Raw genomic sequence first — 19,787 nt, forward strand, 5'->3', positions numbered from 1 at the left:
ACATTACATACAACCTAAGGATTCCTTCGTCGTCATATGACTGAAAAATGTTTCATGCATGCACTGGTTTCCTCCACGCACTCTAGTCTCCTCCACGCAGTCTGGTTTCCTCTTTGCAGTATAGTCTTCCATACAGTTTAGTTTCTTCCATCCATCCAGTTTCCTCCATGCACTGTGGTTTCCTCCGTGCACTCTAGTTTCCTCCATGCAGTGTAGTTTCCTCCATGCACTCCAGTTTCATCCATGCCCTCTGGTTTCCTCCATGCAGTCAAGTTTCCTCCATTCACTCCAGTTTCCTCCATGCAGTCTAGTTTCCTCAAGACTACCATCATCTACATGTCAGTCAAAATTCTTCAGTGCCACATAAATCCACCAATCAGATAAATAAAAAAAACATGTTGTCCAGGCTTACCACCAGCGGATGAGATTAACATCTTGCGTGGGCAGATTTTGCTGATCCAGAACCAGGTGATGTACGAGAGACACAAACGGGAGCTTCACGCTAAGAGGAACAGGCGTCTCCTGAGCAAAATCACCCACGCCAAAGCATTAGAGGAACGTAACTCTGCCTTGGTGAGTCTGCACAGTCACTGTCGCCTTATACATCTTCAAATTTCGTCCGACACTAAGCTACTGATTTGGTCAGTTTCTGTGTTCTGCTGATCTTATGAAGGTGTTTTTGAGGGTTGTTTTGAAAAATTTCAGCACCAAAAGTAGTACTTTAAGACTTTTACTCAGCTCTGAAAATCAAGTCTAGTGAGGTGATAGGTAGGTCAAGGGTATTGTCTGGACTCCAGTGAGCTTAGGGCTATGACCCCCCCCCCCCCCCACCCTTCAACCCGATAATCATCATGAAAAATCCTGGGGTACAGCCATACTTTTATCAACAATCAAGTCAAACCAAATTGAAAATAAAAGTGAAGTGCAATTTTTTAGAACAAAATAAAGAGATAATTGAATGAAACAAATTTGTAAACGCCCATTCTTCTGTGTGTAAGCTTTTTAGTTTCAAGATCCTTACCTCTGTTTACACTCCGGCCCACAAGCCTGTTCAGAATGGATACTTATAGTAAAAACATTAAGGAGTTATGCCCCTTTTTGTTACATATTGCTTTTTCACATTAAATTCCGAATGTACAGAACTGCCTTCTTTCAAGCCTTTAAACTTCAGGTGCATTTGTACCTGTAATTGGCCTGGAAGCCTACTGAAATTGGGTACAGACAGACGAATCCATTTGTATTATTTCTCGACCAAGAATTGGCCTAGGGATATTGTTGCAGATGGCTGTCTGTCGCACTGTTCTTCCAGCCATCTATCTGTCCACTTTCTTGTAAACAATCTATCTCTGCAATGTTCCAAGTCAAAATTACCAAATTAAGTCGTGAGAAGAACCGTAGTGACTTAACGTGACCTTTCAAGGTGAACTGTCCGCTGAAGTTACATGGCATGTAGTGCTTGTAAACATACCTTTTGAAAGCCTGGAACAAACTTAATGAAAAAAGTCACCTATGTAGGAGAAAAAACCTTCTTGATTTTCATTGACCTTGGCCTGTTTTTTCAAGGTCATCATGATTATTTCATGCTAATTAGGGTGTAAACATGTTGTGTCTTAAACAGTTAAAGACAAGGCTTCACCACTGTTGGTCACAACTACGTGAACATTCAGAATAAAATTTCAGGTGTACTTGAAATATTCTTTCCCTACCACAAAGCTATGTGGGTTGTTGTTGCTCAGAAACGGGTGCATACCTGTACTTCTTTTGGGCTTAATACTTACAGGATTGTACTTGAAGGTTTCTGCACATATTAAAGCAGCATATGTTTATGCCTTTTGGATTTAAGTGCATTGAACAGTATTTTTGTTTTTTACTTTAAGTTATTTTTTGTTCAATTTTTTTTTTCCTGTTTTTTTTTATGTCAGCTTGATCAGTTGAGACTGCAGGAGAATGAAATCCAGAACCTGCAGGTGTCAATGAAGCTGTTACAACAGGAGAACCAGAAGCTCAAAGGTGCCAAGGAGAGTGACTGTTATGAACAGCAAGTGCAGTTAAGGTATGGCAGAGGGAGATAGAGAGAGCTGGACGAGAGTGAGGGGGAGGGGAGGAGGAGAGGGAGAGTGACTGTTACAAGCAGCAAGTGCAGTTAAGGTATGGCAGAGGGAGATAGAGAGAGATGGACAAGGGTGAGAATGAGGGGGAGGGGAGGGGAACAGGGAGAGTGACTGTTACAAGCAGCAAGTGCAGTTAAGGTATGGCAGAGAGAGATAGAGTGAGATGTACAAGGGTGAGAGTGAGGGGAAGGCGGACAGGGAGAGTGACTGTTACAAGCAGCAAGTGCAGTTAAGGGAGATAGAGAGAGATGGACAAGGGGGAGAATGAGGGGGACGGGGACAGGCGGACAGGGAGAGTGACTGTTACAAGCAGCAAGTGCAGTTAAGGTATGGCAGAGGGAGATAGAGAGAGATGGACGAGGGTGAGAGTGAGGGGAAGGCGGACAGGGAGAGTGACTGTTACAAGCAGCAAGTGCAGTTAAGGTATGGCAGAGGGAGATAGAGGGATGGGTGAGAGTGAGCTTGAGGGTGGTCGGAGGGGAACAGAGTGAGCTTGAGGGTGATCAGAGGGAAACAGGGAGAGTGATTGCTACATTGTTAATGTCTTCAAAATCCCATTTTTTCTTTATTAGTAAGATTGTTAGCTGAAAAGTTCAGCTAGCTGCACATTACAATACATTTTGCCCGGTTTCCCCCAACTGTAATGCTGGCTGCCGTGGTACGAGGGAAATATTCTTTAGTCGTGTGAGTATGCCATAAAACACCAAAGAAATAAGTAACGAAATATTATTCATCTACCTATTAAAAATGTGGTTGTGATGAATAACTAGTGTTTTTACTCTGTGTGTATGCAGATCATCTTTGGCTGACAATGAAGAACTGAAGTACAGCGTGTCTGAATTACAGAGTCAGATTGAGACCCTCAGACTGGAGAAGGCTGAGGCCCTGAAGGTAAGAAGAGAAGATCTTACATGCTGTCACAAACTATATCCTGTGGGCATCTCTTCCCCTGCCCTCCCTCCTCTCCCACCATCCACCTGAAAAAAAGAAGAAAAATCCTGGGTACAAGTTTGACAAATTGATGACCAGATTTTCTGTTCCCCACTCCAGAAATGTTCTTGACTGAATCTGGATCAATTTGGCCATCGTATTGCATGCTAAGCTAATATGATAGTGATGATGTTCACTGTTTCAGATGCTGCAACAAGCTGACTACCGACTGTTCAACACCCTGCGTGACCTTCAGACACTTCAAGGTCAGGCTGCGCTCACCAAGGAACTTCAGGATCAGGTTTGTGTGTGTTGTGTTTTTTCTCTTTAAAAAAAAAAAAGAAAAGAAAGCCCTTCTTGTAGCAAAGAAAAACCTACCATATTTACATCTGCCACTGACCCGTGATAGTGATACTTATACTTGTAAATATGGTAGGTGCTTGGATTGATTTTACTTTATTTGTACTTCAGTGTTGTTAATTGACCACCTCAGACTTAATTTAATGGCTATGGCTATAATGTTAACACTACACAGTATGGATGAGATACCGTTGATGTGGCTTAGAGACATACTGATTATTACACTGTCGTGTCTGTCGTTCTGCCTGTCCGTCACAGTTTCTTAGTGATCAGGTCTTCTTGATTAATGAAGGGTAATGGGAATTGGTACTATCAGATGATCCACTTGCACTCTTTATTTCCATGGAGAGTTGTTAATGACTTTCATTTTTACTTCTTCAGCCGGAATTGGTCTAGGGGTATTGTCATAGCTGTTGAGGTCTGTGTGTCTGTTAGGTCGTCTGTCCATTACTTTATGTTTCAACTGATTTAACTTAGTTTATTTTTGAATTAGTATTCAAGAATTGAATATGGTACCTATATGTTCGCATATATTCGCTTCATACAGTTGTTTTTGCGGTATCCGTTGTTAATAAGACTTCCAAGTTATTGCTCTATCAAGTTACTGCTCTATCAAGTTATTGCTTTCTGAAACAAGAAATTCAACATACTTTCATTTGCTCTCTTGGTTCATATTACTTCTTTAAATAAACGGCTGTTGCTAATGGGGAAGTTATAGATTTTCCACTAAACCAGAAGTTTTTTTTTTTAAAACATCCCAGACTGGATTATGTTGGGTGTTTAGTATTTGCACACTTAGACTTTGCGAAGGCATGGGAGTGTTACAGTAGCACACCTCATATTCACACACCCGCATTCTGAAACAAGAATATACAATCAAACCTGTCATATGTGGCCAGTGAAGGGAAATGAAATAAGTGGCCACTTAGAGCAGGTGGACACATAACACAGGGTGGGTAAAAGACAGAGCCAAGACAATTTCTGTTTTAACGGTATTAATTTCAGATATGGTCAATGTTTATGCCTACATATATTTAGTAGATATATAACAACAGTATGCTAATACTATATCTCAAAAAAATTTAAGCTGCGTGGGTTATAAGCCTGAAGACTTTATGGTGTTCACACAGAATATAAATATACAAGCGCTTAAAACCCGAGTTTCAAGTCAGCGCGTGTGTGACTTGAGCACTTTTCCCACCAATATTTTCATGGTCTATACAGTTTTGTGCCAGTTGGGATATTCCAATAAACTTTTGGACTATGAATCGCACCTAGACCAACGAGCTGTATGAAAATTTATTCGGTTTGCCATAGCCCTTGAAACAACAACAACAACAACATACTTGTAAGCGGATCAGGGAGGTTCAACATGCGTTTGTGAGAGGTCATATTTAGCAAACCAGAAGGAAGGCACAACTCCAGGTGCCTACGAAGATAATGGCCAGGCAAGCCAAATGCTTTGTCAAACAAACCATTCAGGAATGGAACAACACAAGGTCAGATTGGCCATGTAGGGCATGTTGATACTGGACTTTGTTACAGTATATAGTGGCTGCTGGCCATGTAGGGCATGTTGATACTGGACTTTGTTACAATATATAGTGGCTGCTGGCCGCGTAGGGCATGTTGATACTGGACTTTGTTACAATATATAGTGGCCGCTGGCCGCGTAGGGCTTGTTGATACTGGACTTTGTTACAATATATAGTGGCTGCTGGCCGCATAGGGCATGTTGATACTGGACTTTGTTACAATATATAGTGGCTGCTGGCCGCGTAGGGCAGGTTGATACTGGACTTTGTTACAATATATAGTGGCCGCTGGCCGCGTAGGGCAGGTTGATACTAGACTTAGTTACAATATATAGTGGCCGTTGGGCACGTTGATACTGGACTTTGTTACAATATATAGTGGCTGCTGGCCGTGTAGGGCACGTTGATATTGGACTTTGTTACAATATATAGTGGCCGCTGGCCGTGTAGGGCAGGTTGATACTGGACTTTGTTACAATATATAGAGGCCGCTGGCCATGCAGGGCATGTTGATATTGGACATTGTTACAATATATAGTGGCTGCTGGCCGCGTAGGGCATGTTGATATTGGACATTGTTACAATATATAGTGGCTGCTGGCCGCGTAGGGCAGGTTGATATTGGACATTGTTACAATATATAGTGGCTGCTGGTCGGGTTGGACAGGTATCCGCATATTACAGCTCATTTAACATGGAAAATCGTTCGGTCAGGGCAGAGAGTGGCTGCTTAGAACAGTGAGACACTAAATACAGGTGCCCGTAAGTACAGGTTTGACTGTATTCTGATTTGCTCTGTCATTTCAGATTTCTCGTCTGAACAAAGAGTTGATGCTGATGGGGGAGTTACAGCAGAGGTATCAGGAGCAGTTGGCTGTCAGACACAATCAGGAGCCGAGGGTAGAGGAAGACTACCAGGTTACATCTCTACAGTCTGAAATAAAAGGTAAGCATGATAACTGTACTGTTGTTTTTGATATTGCTCACCTCTACAAAGTACAGGCGTAGCTTATGTCATACCCTGAGCATGATGTTGGCATCCAATAACAGGGAAAGCTCTGTGGAGTAAATTGTTTTGGATGATATCTGAAAAAGTACTGCATGTATTGAGCTCAGGTTTTTCAGACATGTCGAGTATGATAACATGAGTGGTAAGTTCCGTCTTTGATTCGCTGTGTGCATATTAATTACCATAAGTTACAAAATTCATGACTTTGTGTGTCGTGTATTAGATTGCACTCATGTTGAGCGCAATAATCATTGTAAATTACAAAATTCAAGTCTTAGCGTACAATATATGATAATCAGTGTTTAAGGAAATTTTTGGGGTGGTCTCTTCAAATTTTCTTCATGCATTCATCTGAAGTTTTACCTGCATATAAAGCACAATAACTCAAGGAGGATGTTCCATTGCTGATGTAAATGACCAAATTCACAACTTCAGTACTTTATGTATTGTTACCATCATGTTCCTCCTACAGGCGAGCTCTTTTGGTAGCCTTGCTACCAAATCCATGTTTGTATTTACACTTACAGATATAGCAGATTGTAGTGAGGGAGCAGGCCATGTTTAATGGGTTAAAGTTGCTAGTCTCTCAACGGGGACCTGTCAAATGCCCAACAGCTGGACCTTGACGTCATTTTGTTGACGTCAAATGTTCCTTTCGCAGCTCATGATTATGACGTCACATAAAAGACAGCACAAGGTGATAGATTGTAACACTGTAGATGTTAAGTCATAATCCACTTTTGACGTAACAATGGCTGAAGGTCCTGCTTCACGCTAGCGCCACCTGACGGGACTAAATAATATGCAACCTCCCCATTGCTGTGACACATGAGGTGAGGTTCAAAACTGACCTGGAGCGACCTGCCCTCGCTTCTCGTGAGGTTTTGGTGACACTTACTTAATGGTGATCAGTTTTATGGGAGGAGGAGACGAGAGTGCAAGATGTAAACCTTCAACCTATGGCAAGTTATTTGTCAGACTTTTCTCACCTGTATCACTTATTGGTGAAAGGTAAGTGGTCTTTGACGACGGTTAACCACTATAGAAGCCTGCACAAGCGTTATTTTCACCAAGGTCTCATGAACAGTGAGAGTTCAGGACTGCAGAAATTCTCTGCTCAAGGCTGGGACTGGACTCGTACCTCGTGTGCAGGCCATTGTCACCAGTTGAGAATAAAAATTTGGATTGGCGATAAAATCAGGGAAATGGCGAAAGTTTCTGGCAACAGAATTATTTACTCGAGAATATATACTGGCTAATGAAGAGGTGGAAATGGCGACAGTGTGAAGACTGGCATTGCACATGGCCATATTTTGTTCTCCTCTTTTCTGACGGAAATAATGGGTTGGTAAACGTCATCACAGTTTCACATAAACTACGTGCGTTTATTTTATTTTATTTTTTTAAGCAAGCATCACATCAGTTTTTTATTATTTAAGAAAAGAAACAGAGGCAGAGCTTCTGCTGATGCTTGCCTTGTCGCAAATTTAGAGCTATTTTTTGAAATGGCGGTGAAATTCGAAAATATGCGAATGTTTTTGGTGATGAATTTATTTACAAAGAAAATGTACAAGCATTATACACAAAATACCTGGCACAATTTTCCTAATACTTTTCAGGCGTGAGAGTTTTCTTTGGTTTTATGCGTATTTTCGCTATTTTTCTGATTAAAACAATCCAGTTACTTTTGTTTCAAACGGCTTCATTTCAGCGAAACAACATCAACAAAGTCACGGCTATTTTAATTGACAGAAATCTAGAGGATTCAGCATTCTTGGAAGTTGGCTTACATTAGATATCACTTGAAAATCCTTTCTGTTAACTAATGAACGAGAATCATGACATTTTTGAGGATGCCTTTCATAGCCAAACCTAAAGAAAAAAAATAAATTAAACAAAACAGCTATTAAGGCAGATAAATTTAGGTAGTGTTAGAACTCTTGAACTAAATTTATAAATTATTTTGTAACAAATTTTTCTGATAGAGGAAATTGCATTTTTCTAGGACCCTGTAGAGATTAACTGAAAGAAATGTTGGTTTTTTTTTAAAAAACAAAAACACTTTGCCATTATTTTGAGGACAGTTGTTCAAAATGTGGCATGGGGTAAACTCCAGATATAGCCTGAAGAGACCAAACTGATTCTGGCAGCTGTACCAAGGCAGATAAAAACGAATTAGAGATGGAGACCACTGCTCCCATTCAGTCAGTTGAAGACCACAAAGATTAAGTCAAGGCCGCTAAGAAAGTATGGCTAAAGAAAAATTGTATTGGCTGCAAAATCTGATGAGTGGCTAAAGTGACTGGCTAAAAAAATACTCTCCCAGAGGAAGCCCAGCACATGATTGAACTCGTACCTTATGTGACTGAACTCGTACCTCATGTGACTGAACTCGTACCTCTTGGGACTGAACTCATGCCTCCCGTAATTGAACTCGTACCTCATGTGATTGAACTTGTACCTTATGTGACTGAACTCGTACCTCATGTGATTGAACTCGTACCTCATGGGACTGAACTCCTACCTCATGGGACTGAACCCCTACCTCATGGGACTGAACTCCTACCTCATGGGACTGAACTCCTTCCTCATGGGACTGAACTCCTGCCTCATGGGATTGAACTCCTGCCTCATGGGACTGAACTCTTACCTAATGGGACTGAACTCCTACCTCGTGGGACTGAACTCTTACCTCATGGGACTGAACTCCTACCTCATGGGACTGAACTCCTACCTCATGTGATTGAACTCCTACCTCATGGGACTGAACTCTTACCTAATGGGACTGAACTCCTACCTCATGGGATTGAACTCCTACTTCGTGACTCAACTTCTACCTCATGGGAATGAACTCCTACCTCATGGGACTGAACTCCTACCTCATGGGACTGAACCCCTACCTCATGGGACTGAACTCGTACCTCCTGTGACTGAACTCCTACCTCATGGGATTGAACTCCTACCTCATGGGACTGAACTCCTTCCTCATGGGACTGAACTCCTTCCTCATGGGATTGAACTCCTACCTCATGGGACTGAACTCTTACCTAATGGGACTGAACCCCTACCTCATGGGACTGAACTCTTACCTCATGGGACTGAACTCTTACCTCATGGGACTGAACTCCTACCTCATGGGACTGAACTCTTACCTAATGGGACTGAACTCCTACCTCATGGGATTGAACTCCTACCTCATGGGACTGAACCCCTACCTCATGGGACTGAACTCTTACCTCATGGGACTGAACTCCTACCTCATGGGACTGAACTCTTACCTCATGGGACTGAACTCCTACCTCATGCAATTGAAATGAAAGGATGAGATTAATAAGCTTAGTAAGATAAGGTATTTAGAGAACAAGACAGTGCCTGTTTAAAACATATTTCAGTCGAAAGCAAGATACTCAAACTTTCTAAAAAGTATCATACTGGATCGTTTTAATTTCACTGAATAAAATGTAGAACAAACGACAGTACTTAGCAAATGGCTGGTGTGAAACGAGGAAGCCATCTTAAGAATTTTACCTAATTTTCCGTCAGATTGTACGGCCTAAGTTGTGACACATTCTTTTCCCTTTCACCAACTACTGCGTTTGAAATAGTTTGTAACGATTTTGTCATGTGTAGCCGAAAGGCCGTTTCACATAGCGTTTGGGGGCAGGTTTGTATCATTTACAGACCACCCCAGACGTGCAATTTACAAGCCGTGTAATATTCTCGACAGTATCACAGATTACGTCACAAGCTAGCATACCATCTCAGCCCAAACCATATTCATCTCCCCAATGGACCTGAGGCCTGCTTAGTCACACTGTTCAATTTATACAAATACATTTTTTTGTCTTTCATTTTAGCATTTTGACAGCAGTTTCTTAATAACAAATATCAGAGTCACTGCAAAATTCACTAGGGATGCCAAAGGTTGATGGGAATGAGAAGATGGCATCTCTCCGGACAAGGCTTAAAATTAATCAAATGTTCTGATAAAATTAATTAAATCTTATTCAATTTTTTTTTCAATTAAAATTTTACTCCTTCAGCTTTCTCGCGTAGAAGGGAAGTTTTTTTCTGTTTTTTTTTTATAAAATACAGTAAAATTATTGAAATGCCTGGTTCAAGCCGAGGTGCTTTCTCTGTCATCAGTGATAGCTAGGTCAGCTCTGGTCTTATCTTAAAAGCCACCACTACAAAACTGAAGCATAAAATCCAACAATAGTCAAATGCCTAGATCAGCCTCAGTGGTGCTTAGATTTATTTCCATTTGTTTCAGAATTTAGCCTGAATCTAGTTGTACAACAGTCCTGTTGTAATTTTGTAAACATTTAATAGGAGTCAAAATCACCAACACATCAACCTGAACCAGGAATATCCCGGCCGTGCATCTGCAGGCTATTTAAACAGGGTCGCTGGAGTTCCTTGTAAATGATATAGTAGGCCTTCTGTATCAAGAGTTCAATCAGTGGACGAAATACTCTTCCAGTATGTACTATACATGACTTAGGCATTCATCACTGAAGGTCCACAACTTTCATATGCGATACGCTACTGCTTAGATTATTATACGAAAACACCTTCGACGTTTCGATAATGGAGACGTACTGAAGCTGTGTCAAAACGAACTAAACTTTTACTCCATTGAAAAAAATCCTAAAAAAATTTAATGACAGTTTAAGATACTTTGAATGTTAGCTTTTCAGTGGACGTAAACATTAGTCAGGTGCTGTCTTTCACTTTAATAAGATTATATTAAGCTACGCATTAGGTGGAAGACATATGGAAAAAGACTGCAAACCCTTTTTATTTACCCTCCCTCCACCAAAATCGTGTCATTTGATCTCTGGTTTAGTGCATTATACAGTGCATTTTATTATTCTTTTTTGCTGTTTCTCCTCTACTAGTTTTATTTAATGGTGGAAAAATGAAATTTGGGTCGACAGAAGGACAATGAAAAACTGCATCCAAAAACCTAAATTATTGCCAAATCTCAAGGTATGCTTTTTTCTTGTTTTCAGCCCTTAAGCGACAGATGGACTTAAAACAGGTTCAGATAACTGGGATGCAGAAGAAAGTGCTGGAGCTAGAAGAGACCATCAAACATAAGGTGGGGGAAAAATTATAGCTGCCTGCAAAAAGTTTGTCAGCAACCTGCATATGGTCGTATGTTTCCCCACGGGCTATGCCCAGTTTCCTCCCATCATAATGCTGAACGCATCATACAAGTGAAATATTCTTGAGTACAGCATAAAACTCCGATCAAATAAATAAATATATGGTTGTGCAGAAAATCCTGGGACAGACATACAGAGATTCCTACCGTTATACTTAAATTTCATCAGATGAGTAGTTTATTACAGTACACTGTATTTGCTATCTCATCTATGCTTTTACCTGTCATTGACAGGATATCACTCAGACTGATCTGAAGAGAAGTCTGGAAATGGTCAAGACTAGCCACCAAGAGGAGATTAAGGTCAGTTTAGTTTTGTCATCATGTTAGCTGGGGTATGTTGATTTCTGTTTTAATTGTAACTCATCACTTTGTTTCTGTCATCATGTCAACTGGTCAGTGTAATTCTGTCATCTTGTCAACTGGTCAGTTTATTTCTGTCATCATGGTATCTGGTCATTGTATTTCTGTCATCATGGTATCTGGTCAGTTTGTTTCTGTCATCATGTCAACTGGTCAGTTTGTTTCTGTCATGTCAACTGGTCAGTGTATTTCTGTCATCATGGTATCTGGTCATTTTATTTGTCATCATGGTATCTGGTCAGTGTATTTCTGTCATTGTGTTAACTGATCAGTTTATGTCTGTCAACGTAGTCACTGGTCAATTTATTTCTGTCATTTTGGAAACTGATCAGTTTATTTCTGTCATCATGTTAACTGATCAATATATTGCTGTCATCATGTTAACTGATCAATGTATTTCTGTCATGGTAACTGATCAATGTATTTCTGTCATCATGGTAACTGATCAGTGTATTTCTGTCATCATGGTAACTGATCAGTGTATTTCTGTCATCATGGTAACTGATCAGTGTATTTCTGTCATGCTAACAGATCACTTTATTGCTATCATCATGTTAACTGAGCAATGTATTTCTGTCATGGTAACTGATCAGTGTATTTCTGTCATGGTAGCTAATCAATTTATTTCTGTCATCATGGGAACTAATCAGTTTATTTCTGTCATCTTGGTAACAAATCAGTGTATCTCTGTCATCCTGGTAACTGATCAAAGTATTTCTGTCATCTTGGTAACTGATCAATGTATTTCTGTCATGCTAACTGATCAGTGTATTTCTGTCATCATTGTAACTGGTCTTTCCTGACAGTTCATATCTTATTGTTTTTGTTGATAGGCTGTGGAGTGTAAATACCAGTCCTCGGTGAAGATTGGTCAGCAGTTAGAGAGTCACATCATGGACCTGTATGGACAGATTGAGACACTGAAACGAGCCAGTCGGCAGAGGGGTGAGCTTACATTATGCGCACTTATTTATCTATTTATTTGATTGGGGGATTATGCCATACTCAAGAATATTTCACTTATACTACGGCAGCCAACATTATGGTGGTAGAAAACTTGGGCAGAGCCTGTGGAGATCCCACGACTGTCCATTGCACTATAAACACGCTAACCACTAGGCTATGCAGACATATGAATCAGTATTAGGGACATAAGTATAACCCTTGGAAGCACAAGGTGTGGGTTCAAAACCTATCTTGGACAGGGAAGTTGTACGTTTCCCAATATCACTGCTTGGATGACAGTAAGCAGTAAACGGTGCTCATGTAGCTTTTTGCATCTAACAGTCTAACGTACATTGAAGACCGCTTGTCTTCCACCACAGAAATGTTTTATTTTTGTATTGTGATGCCTCAGTTTCATTATCATTACTATTGAACCCACATACAACTGTGAGTCTTAAGCAGTATGTAAATGTGTGTATCATGTATATATAAAATGATTACAGTACCCAGTGTATTTGTCAATCAACTGAAGATCAAGTAAACGTAACACATGTTCATGAGATGAAATCTTACAGGTGTTATTCCTAATAAGTTTTTCCTCAGTAATTCAGAAAGGAGTACAGAATCGAACCTGATTGGTGTACAGTGGACATCGGGGATTTTTGGGTTAAGCCCTGCAGCCTTCAGCCAGTCACACCTCAATAAATCTGCCATACCTATAATTCGGCTTAGGCTAGGCATAGCCTAGACTTGACTATTTCTCACTCTAGCTAATCATTCGATTCTGTATCCCTTTATTAAGTGAGGACTTAAATGAAGAGTTTCTTTAGCTTTCAGGGCAATCTGTTCCACTGTAAAGGTCCCTTTATTCTGCACGTATGCAATGATAAATTTGTTCTGTGAAAGGGGCTATGCAAATTTAAGGAGACTCTTGTTTAAGTTTTTCTCTTAAAACTGTCAATATACACATATTATTTTATTCAGAGCTGTGAGTGGAGAGATCATGAGGGCATATATGTAGCCCTGCTCATATAGACAGTCAGTCTGGATTCTGTATTCTTTAAGGAGAATTCACCGATGATTCACCTCATGCAAACTAGGGCTACAGTTTTATATCGGGATGTATCTGGTCAGTGGCAGGGTGCTGTGGTTTTCATATGACTTTCCAGTCTCCTCCATCAGTATGCCTCTGAGATGGCAATTGTACACTGTACTAGTGAAATGTGGTACCTGAGTGTGGCTTGTTTGATACATTTTCACTCAGTTGTATTTATTGCTAATTTTTAGGTAGTATAAAAGTGGCATCTGAAATATCCTTAAAGGGACCAGGTAACCAAGGAAGCCAGGACCTTGATGCAAGTTCGACTGTCCAGAACATTTACAACAGCCAATCAGAAACATTGTCACAAAGTGGTGGTAACCCTGGCCAGAAACAGTCCATAGAGAAACCATCTTTAGTGGAGAAAGCTGATTGGCCATCATCACCTCTGGTTGCTAGGGCAGCCACGGAACCGTATCCAGTATTATCTCAACAGTTATCTTCTGGCTCATTGGTTGGCCCCAGCTCAACTGCAGCACTACTTAGCCAATCAGATGCCTTCTCTCTTAGAGGCCCACTCCTCAACCAATCAACAGAGGAAGAATCTGTTCCAGCCCAAACCATCGTCATGGATATTCGACATTCGCCAGACACTCAAAGGACACAGACATGTCAGAGACTAAATCTTATTGGCTCACATCCCACTGACCAATCAAAAAGCTTGTTAGGGCCAGACAGAGATGCCGAGACTGACTCCTCATCAACCCGCAGCAATACGCTCTGTGATAGCGGTGTGGACTCGAGAAGTTGAAATAATCTAATCTGTCATCCATATTTGTTTGATTGTTTTTCGGTTTGTTTTTTTTTTTAAATTTAACCTGCAGGCTGTATCATTCTTTTTACTCCATGCCTTCCATTCAGTGGTGCTGTAAGAAATTAGATTTCTCCAGCTGGATGTCCTAAAAACTACTTTTCCCCATGGTAGAAAAAAATCATCTGCCCCAAGACCGCCATTACTGTAGCTGTGGCTGCCCTCAGAAATATCCTCGGAATACACTTAAAATAACACCAGGTGAACATGTGAAAAGGTTGAAGAAATAAGGTAGTTTTTGATGTAGTTTTCCATTGTTTTTCCACTGATGTTTACTTCATTCTTTGTTTTCTTCAGTTTTAAGATAGTTCACATTCACCACCCTACGTTAGTCCATGTCAGACTCGTATCCTTCTTGAGGTCACAACAGTTAATATTGCTATCTTCGCTGGTGTCACATCTGTACGTGCGGTATCGTGCTCTTCTCTGCATTGGCACTTGGTAAATATTTGAATTTTCTTATCAACACTATTGCCATGAGCTTTATGTAAGCCAAACTGAATTCCACGGAATTATGGTAAGTGTTGAGTTGATGACAAACATGTAAAGGATTTACTTATTACATTTGTCTTCATGTTCAGAACTGACTTTCATTTCATTTCAAAGGATAAAGAATCGACGCTGATTGGCTGACAGTGGAGATATGATTCTGTAGTTTAAAACATTCAGCCTTTATCTCGCTTGAAGAAATCTTTAAAGCGCATACATAAAATTCAGCTTAGGCTAGGCACAGCCTGGACTTGTTAGTTATCTCTCACACCAGCCAATCAGCGACAATTCTGCGTTCCTGTAAGCCCTGGTTTGATAAAGCAAGCAGATGGAGCATGGTTTAGAATGGTGCATATCTGTGTTTCAAAAGTAACAGAATGCCACCCATACCCGGTTATTGTGTGAGGGAAATATTCAGCTTACTGACTCATTGCTGAAGGTCGGTATACCAGCAAATCGCATCAGCAACACCATTGTTTTCACAGCTGAACAAAGGGAGATAACCTAGTCAGCATACACATATGGCATCGCCTGAAGGATACAGGAATATATACATCAACAACATGACTGGTGCTGTCTAGTGAATTTTCAGAATTTCAGTATTTTGTCTGATGCAGTATAATTTAAATACACACATGAATAACTTCTTACCATTTTGCTGAGTTCGGTTGACATTAGAAAGGTGTTTGTTGGGAAGGTAGGATAATATTCTACTTGCAATTTCAGCACCAAAATTAATACTTCTTGATCTTTAATACGCTCTTTGGGCGAAATTTTAATAAAGCTTACATGTGTATTAAATTAATTGACCCATGTAGCTCACCCAGTATGTAAATGTACCTGGTTTACCTCTAATGCATATTAGGCGTAAAATTTCACCTGTCTGGCACAGGTAAAACTGTACAACACCCCAAACCTACCTAGATTACCTACACTTACCATTCTTACCCTATTTTTTCTAAAATTTGGTACACCTGGTCTGCTCATTTTCGCCAATACATGTATGTTGAGTTTATTTTTTCACACACTGTTAGACAATCTAATACAGAACATACTCGTATCTTTACTTTTCCAAAAGACTGGTAAAAAAATGGAATATTCTACTTTCAATATCTGTCACAAATTTAAGAAGAATTAGGGTATTCTAGGCATAACAAGTAACATATTAGATGTAGGTATTAACATGTAAACCTGTACAACGCCCCACAATTACATGACATACCTGGTTCACCTTGTATGACCAATGGCAAATCGGGTGTAACACAGTACCTTAATCATTACACCAGTGTGCAATGTGTAATACTGTGCTGTGTTACAAATGCATACCTGGTTTACCTTGCATAGCCAATGGCATATCAGGGGTAACACAGTACAGCAATCATTATGCCTGTGTTACAAATGCATACCTGGTTTACCTTGCATAGCCAATGGCATATCAGGGGTAACACAGTACAGCAATCATTACGCCTGTGTGTAATGTGTAATACTGTACTGTGTTACAAATGCATACCTGGTTTACCTTGCATAGCCAGTGGCATGTCAGGTGTAACACAGTATAGTAATTGTTACACCTGTGTGTAATGTGTAAAACTGTACAGTGTCGCACAAATACATACCTGGTTTACCTTGTATAACCAGTGCCATATCAGGTGTAACACAGTACAGCAGTTGTTACACCTGTGTGTAATGTGTAAAACTCTACAGTGTCGCACAAATACATACCTGGTTTACCTTGCATAGCCAGTGGCATACCAGGTGTAACACAGTATAGTAATTGTTACACCTGTATGTAATGTGTAAAACTGTTCAGTGTCGCACAAATACATACCTGTTTTACCTTGTATAACCAGTGCCATATCAGGTGTAACACAGTAATGTAATTGTTACACCTGTGTGTAATGTGTAAAACTGTTCAGTGTCGCACAAATACATACCTCTTTTGCCTTGTATAACCAGTGGCATACCAGGTGTAACACAGTAATGTAATTGTTACACCTGTGTGTAATGTGTAAAACTGTTCAGTGTCGCACAAATACATACCTGGTTTACCTTGAATAACCAGTGGCATATCAGGTGTAAAACAGTACAGCAATTGTTACACCTATGTGTAATGTGTAATACTCTGCCGTGTTGCACAAATGCATACCTGGTTTACCTTGTATAACCAGTGGCGTATCAGGTGTAACACAGCACAGCAACTGTTACACCTGTGTGTAATGTGTAATACTCTACTGTGTTGCACAAATGCATACCTGGTTTACCTTTTATACCCAGTGTCATATCAGGTGTAACACAGTACAGCAGTTGTTACACCTGTGTGTAATGCACAAGTGCATACCTGGTTTACCTTGTATAACCAGCAACATATTACCTGTAGGTATAACAGGTTGCAATAATCTGACATCAGTCTGTATGGTGTAAAGCTTTACAATGTATACCTGGTTTACCTTAATATATAACCAGCAGCATACTAGGTGTAACATGTTGCAGTGATCATTACACCTGTCTGTAACCTGTAAAACTGTACAGCGTTCCATACACACAACCTGGCTTACCTTAATATATAACCAGCAACATACTAGGTGTAACCCGTTGCTGTGATCATTACACCTGTCAGTAACGTGTAAAACTGTACAGCGCTCCATACACGTGTACCTGGTTTACCTTGTGTAACCAGCGACATATCAGGTGTAACACGATGCAGTAATCATTACACAGGTCTGCCTGGTTACCTTAATGTACCTTGCCTTTCATGTTGAAGATAAGAATCTTGGCATGTGTAAACTAGGCTGCACTGCAGACCTGTTTTACCATTCACCTTGTTTACCAAGTTAATAAATGGATGTGAATTATACATGTATAATGGTCAAATTCTTGCTACATGTACAATGTGCATACTAAATGTAATGTGATGTGCTACACATTAATGTCATACAGAACCATTTTCCTCTTCCATATTTTATAGATGTATCTGGCACAGAAAGCAAACACCAAAGCTCAAAACTGTATGGTGACTTGTTAAACTGTGCTGTAACTTGTAAGTCAGTATGTATGCAATGTTTGATTCTATAGACATTTGTGCTCAATATTTCATGATGTTCTTTGTTAGTATTACTTCCCTTGCCTTACAGGTCCGTCTTCAAAGTTGCAATCTTTGTAAACTGTAAGTCTGATCTAGTGTTGACTGCCTATGGAGGCACACATTGTATCTGTTTGGACAGTATTCCCTATTCTGACTTGTCCCTATCCCCAATTCTGAGTTGGCCTTGTTCCTATTCCCTATTATGACGTGCCCCTAGACCCTTTTTTGAATTGCCCCTAGTCCCTTTTCTGAATTGCCCCTATCCCCTTTTCTGATTTGTCCCTATTCACTTTTCTGAATTGCCCCTATTCCCTTTTCTGATTTGTCCCTATTCCCTTTTCTCTGAGTTGCCCCTATTCCCTATTCTGGCTTTTCCCTAGTCCATATTCTGACTTTTCCCTGGTCCCTATTCTGACTTTTCCCTGGTCCCTATTCTGACTTTTCCCTAGTCCAAATTCTGACTTTTCCCTGGCCCCTATTCTGACTTGTCCTTATTCCGTATCCTTATTCCCTATTCTGACTTTTTCTTGTTCTGACTTGTTCTTAGTCCCCATTCTGTATTTGGAGGGGTTCTTATTCTCTGTTACATGTATGACTTGTCCTTGATCCCTATTCTGAACTGTTCCTATTCCTTGAACTTGTTGCTATTCCTCATTATGATTTATTTATTTATTTGATTGGTGTTTTACACCATACTCAAGAATATTTCACTTATACGGCATCGACCAACATTAAGGTGGGAGGAAACCAGGCAGACCCCGTAGAGACCATCCGCAGTTTGCGGCAGACCTTCCCACTTACGGCCGGAGGGGAAGCCAGCATGAGCTGGACTCACAGCGACGGCATTGGTGAGAGTCTCCTGGGTCATTACGCTGCGCTATCGCCCTATCCAACTGAGCCACGGAGGCTCTATCCCCATAATGACATGTCCTTTATCCCTATTCTGAACTGTCCCTAATCTCCAATCTGATTTGTCCGAATTCCTTGTAATGACTTTCCCTGTGATGACTGCTTCCTATTCTAACTTCTTTGTAGCGAGATCAGGACTAGCACAGACTTCAAGGCTGACAGCTTGTGATCCAATCAAATTCTTCATTCTGTATAGAAGGTGGCTTGTTCGCTCATGTTCATTTGGAAACTACTACTATGATTAGCACTAAAGCCTGACCACCACTACCAGACTGGTTTTCAGACAAACTGGGAGTAGGCGTTACTTTATACAACTTGCCTATCTAATGTATAGCGACGAGTTGGCGGAGGGAAAGGCCAAGGGATCAGACTTCAAAAGAACAGACCTCCAAAACTCGAAGTACATGTAGGCATCACTAAATAGACCGCTTAAAAATATGCATAAATATGCTTTCATTTATTTTTTTGTTTTTATTTTTAGATTTTTGTGAAGAGCATTATGGCGTTCAAACATATGAATTCTAAGGTGGGCTTTAGGGACCATACTATCAGGGTTTAGGAACTCTGACGTCACAGCAAGTTTTCCAACTCTAATCACAACACTGAATGTTGGAATAACGCTTATTACCCATGTGTAAAAGATTCCTAATAAAACATTACCAAAAATTTCTGTCTTTTGGTGAAAATCAGGAAAAAAATGTCAGAGTTCTTAGATACCGTCAATATGGCCCATAAAGCCCACCTTACTGCTGAAATATTTGACTACCTTTCAACACTTTTTAAGAAATGTGGAAAAATAAATGAAATATTTTTTTACGCATAGTTTTCAGTTGTCTGTACGATGAACCTTACTAAACATTTTAGTATCTGACTTTAATGAAATCTGCCTGCCCTCAGTGTTCAGGGTCAGATGGTGGAGGGCAGCATTGTGTTGAATATGCAGTGTATGTAGTGGAGTCAAAAGCAGATCAATT

At 40.3% G+C, this 19,787-nt stretch overlaps 1 protein-coding gene across 1 annotated transcript in view; it reads left to right on the top strand.

Annotated features, from left to right (window-relative positions):
• LOC135480444 (hamartin-like) overlaps window positions 1-14,282 on the top strand; it is a 51,082-nt gene extending 36,800 nt beyond the window's left edge. Inside the window, exons 15-23 of the mRNA XM_064760278.1 lie at window positions 407-573; window positions 1,923-2,053; window positions 2,906-3,002; window positions 3,247-3,342; window positions 5,744-5,882; window positions 10,961-11,049; window positions 11,350-11,418; window positions 12,312-12,423; window positions 13,711-14,282. Coding sequence (XP_064616348.1) covers window positions 407-573; window positions 1,923-2,053; window positions 2,906-3,002; window positions 3,247-3,342; window positions 5,744-5,882; window positions 10,961-11,049; window positions 11,350-11,418; window positions 12,312-12,423; window positions 13,711-14,273 — 1,463 coding nt within the window. The 3' untranslated portion in view covers window positions 14,274-14,282. The remainder of the gene's footprint in view (window positions 1-406; window positions 574-1,922; window positions 2,054-2,905; window positions 3,003-3,246; window positions 3,343-5,743; window positions 5,883-10,960; window positions 11,050-11,349; window positions 11,419-12,311; window positions 12,424-13,710) is intronic.
• The last annotated feature ends 5,505 nt before the right edge of the window (window positions 14,283-19,787 follow it).

Source organism: Liolophura sinensis, chromosome 13 (genome assembly GCF_032854445.1).
Source record: "Liolophura sinensis isolate JHLJ2023 chromosome 13, CUHK_Ljap_v2, whole genome shotgun sequence".
NCBI classification, from domain to species: Eukaryota; Metazoa; Mollusca; class Polyplacophora; order Chitonida; family Chitonidae; genus Liolophura; species Liolophura sinensis.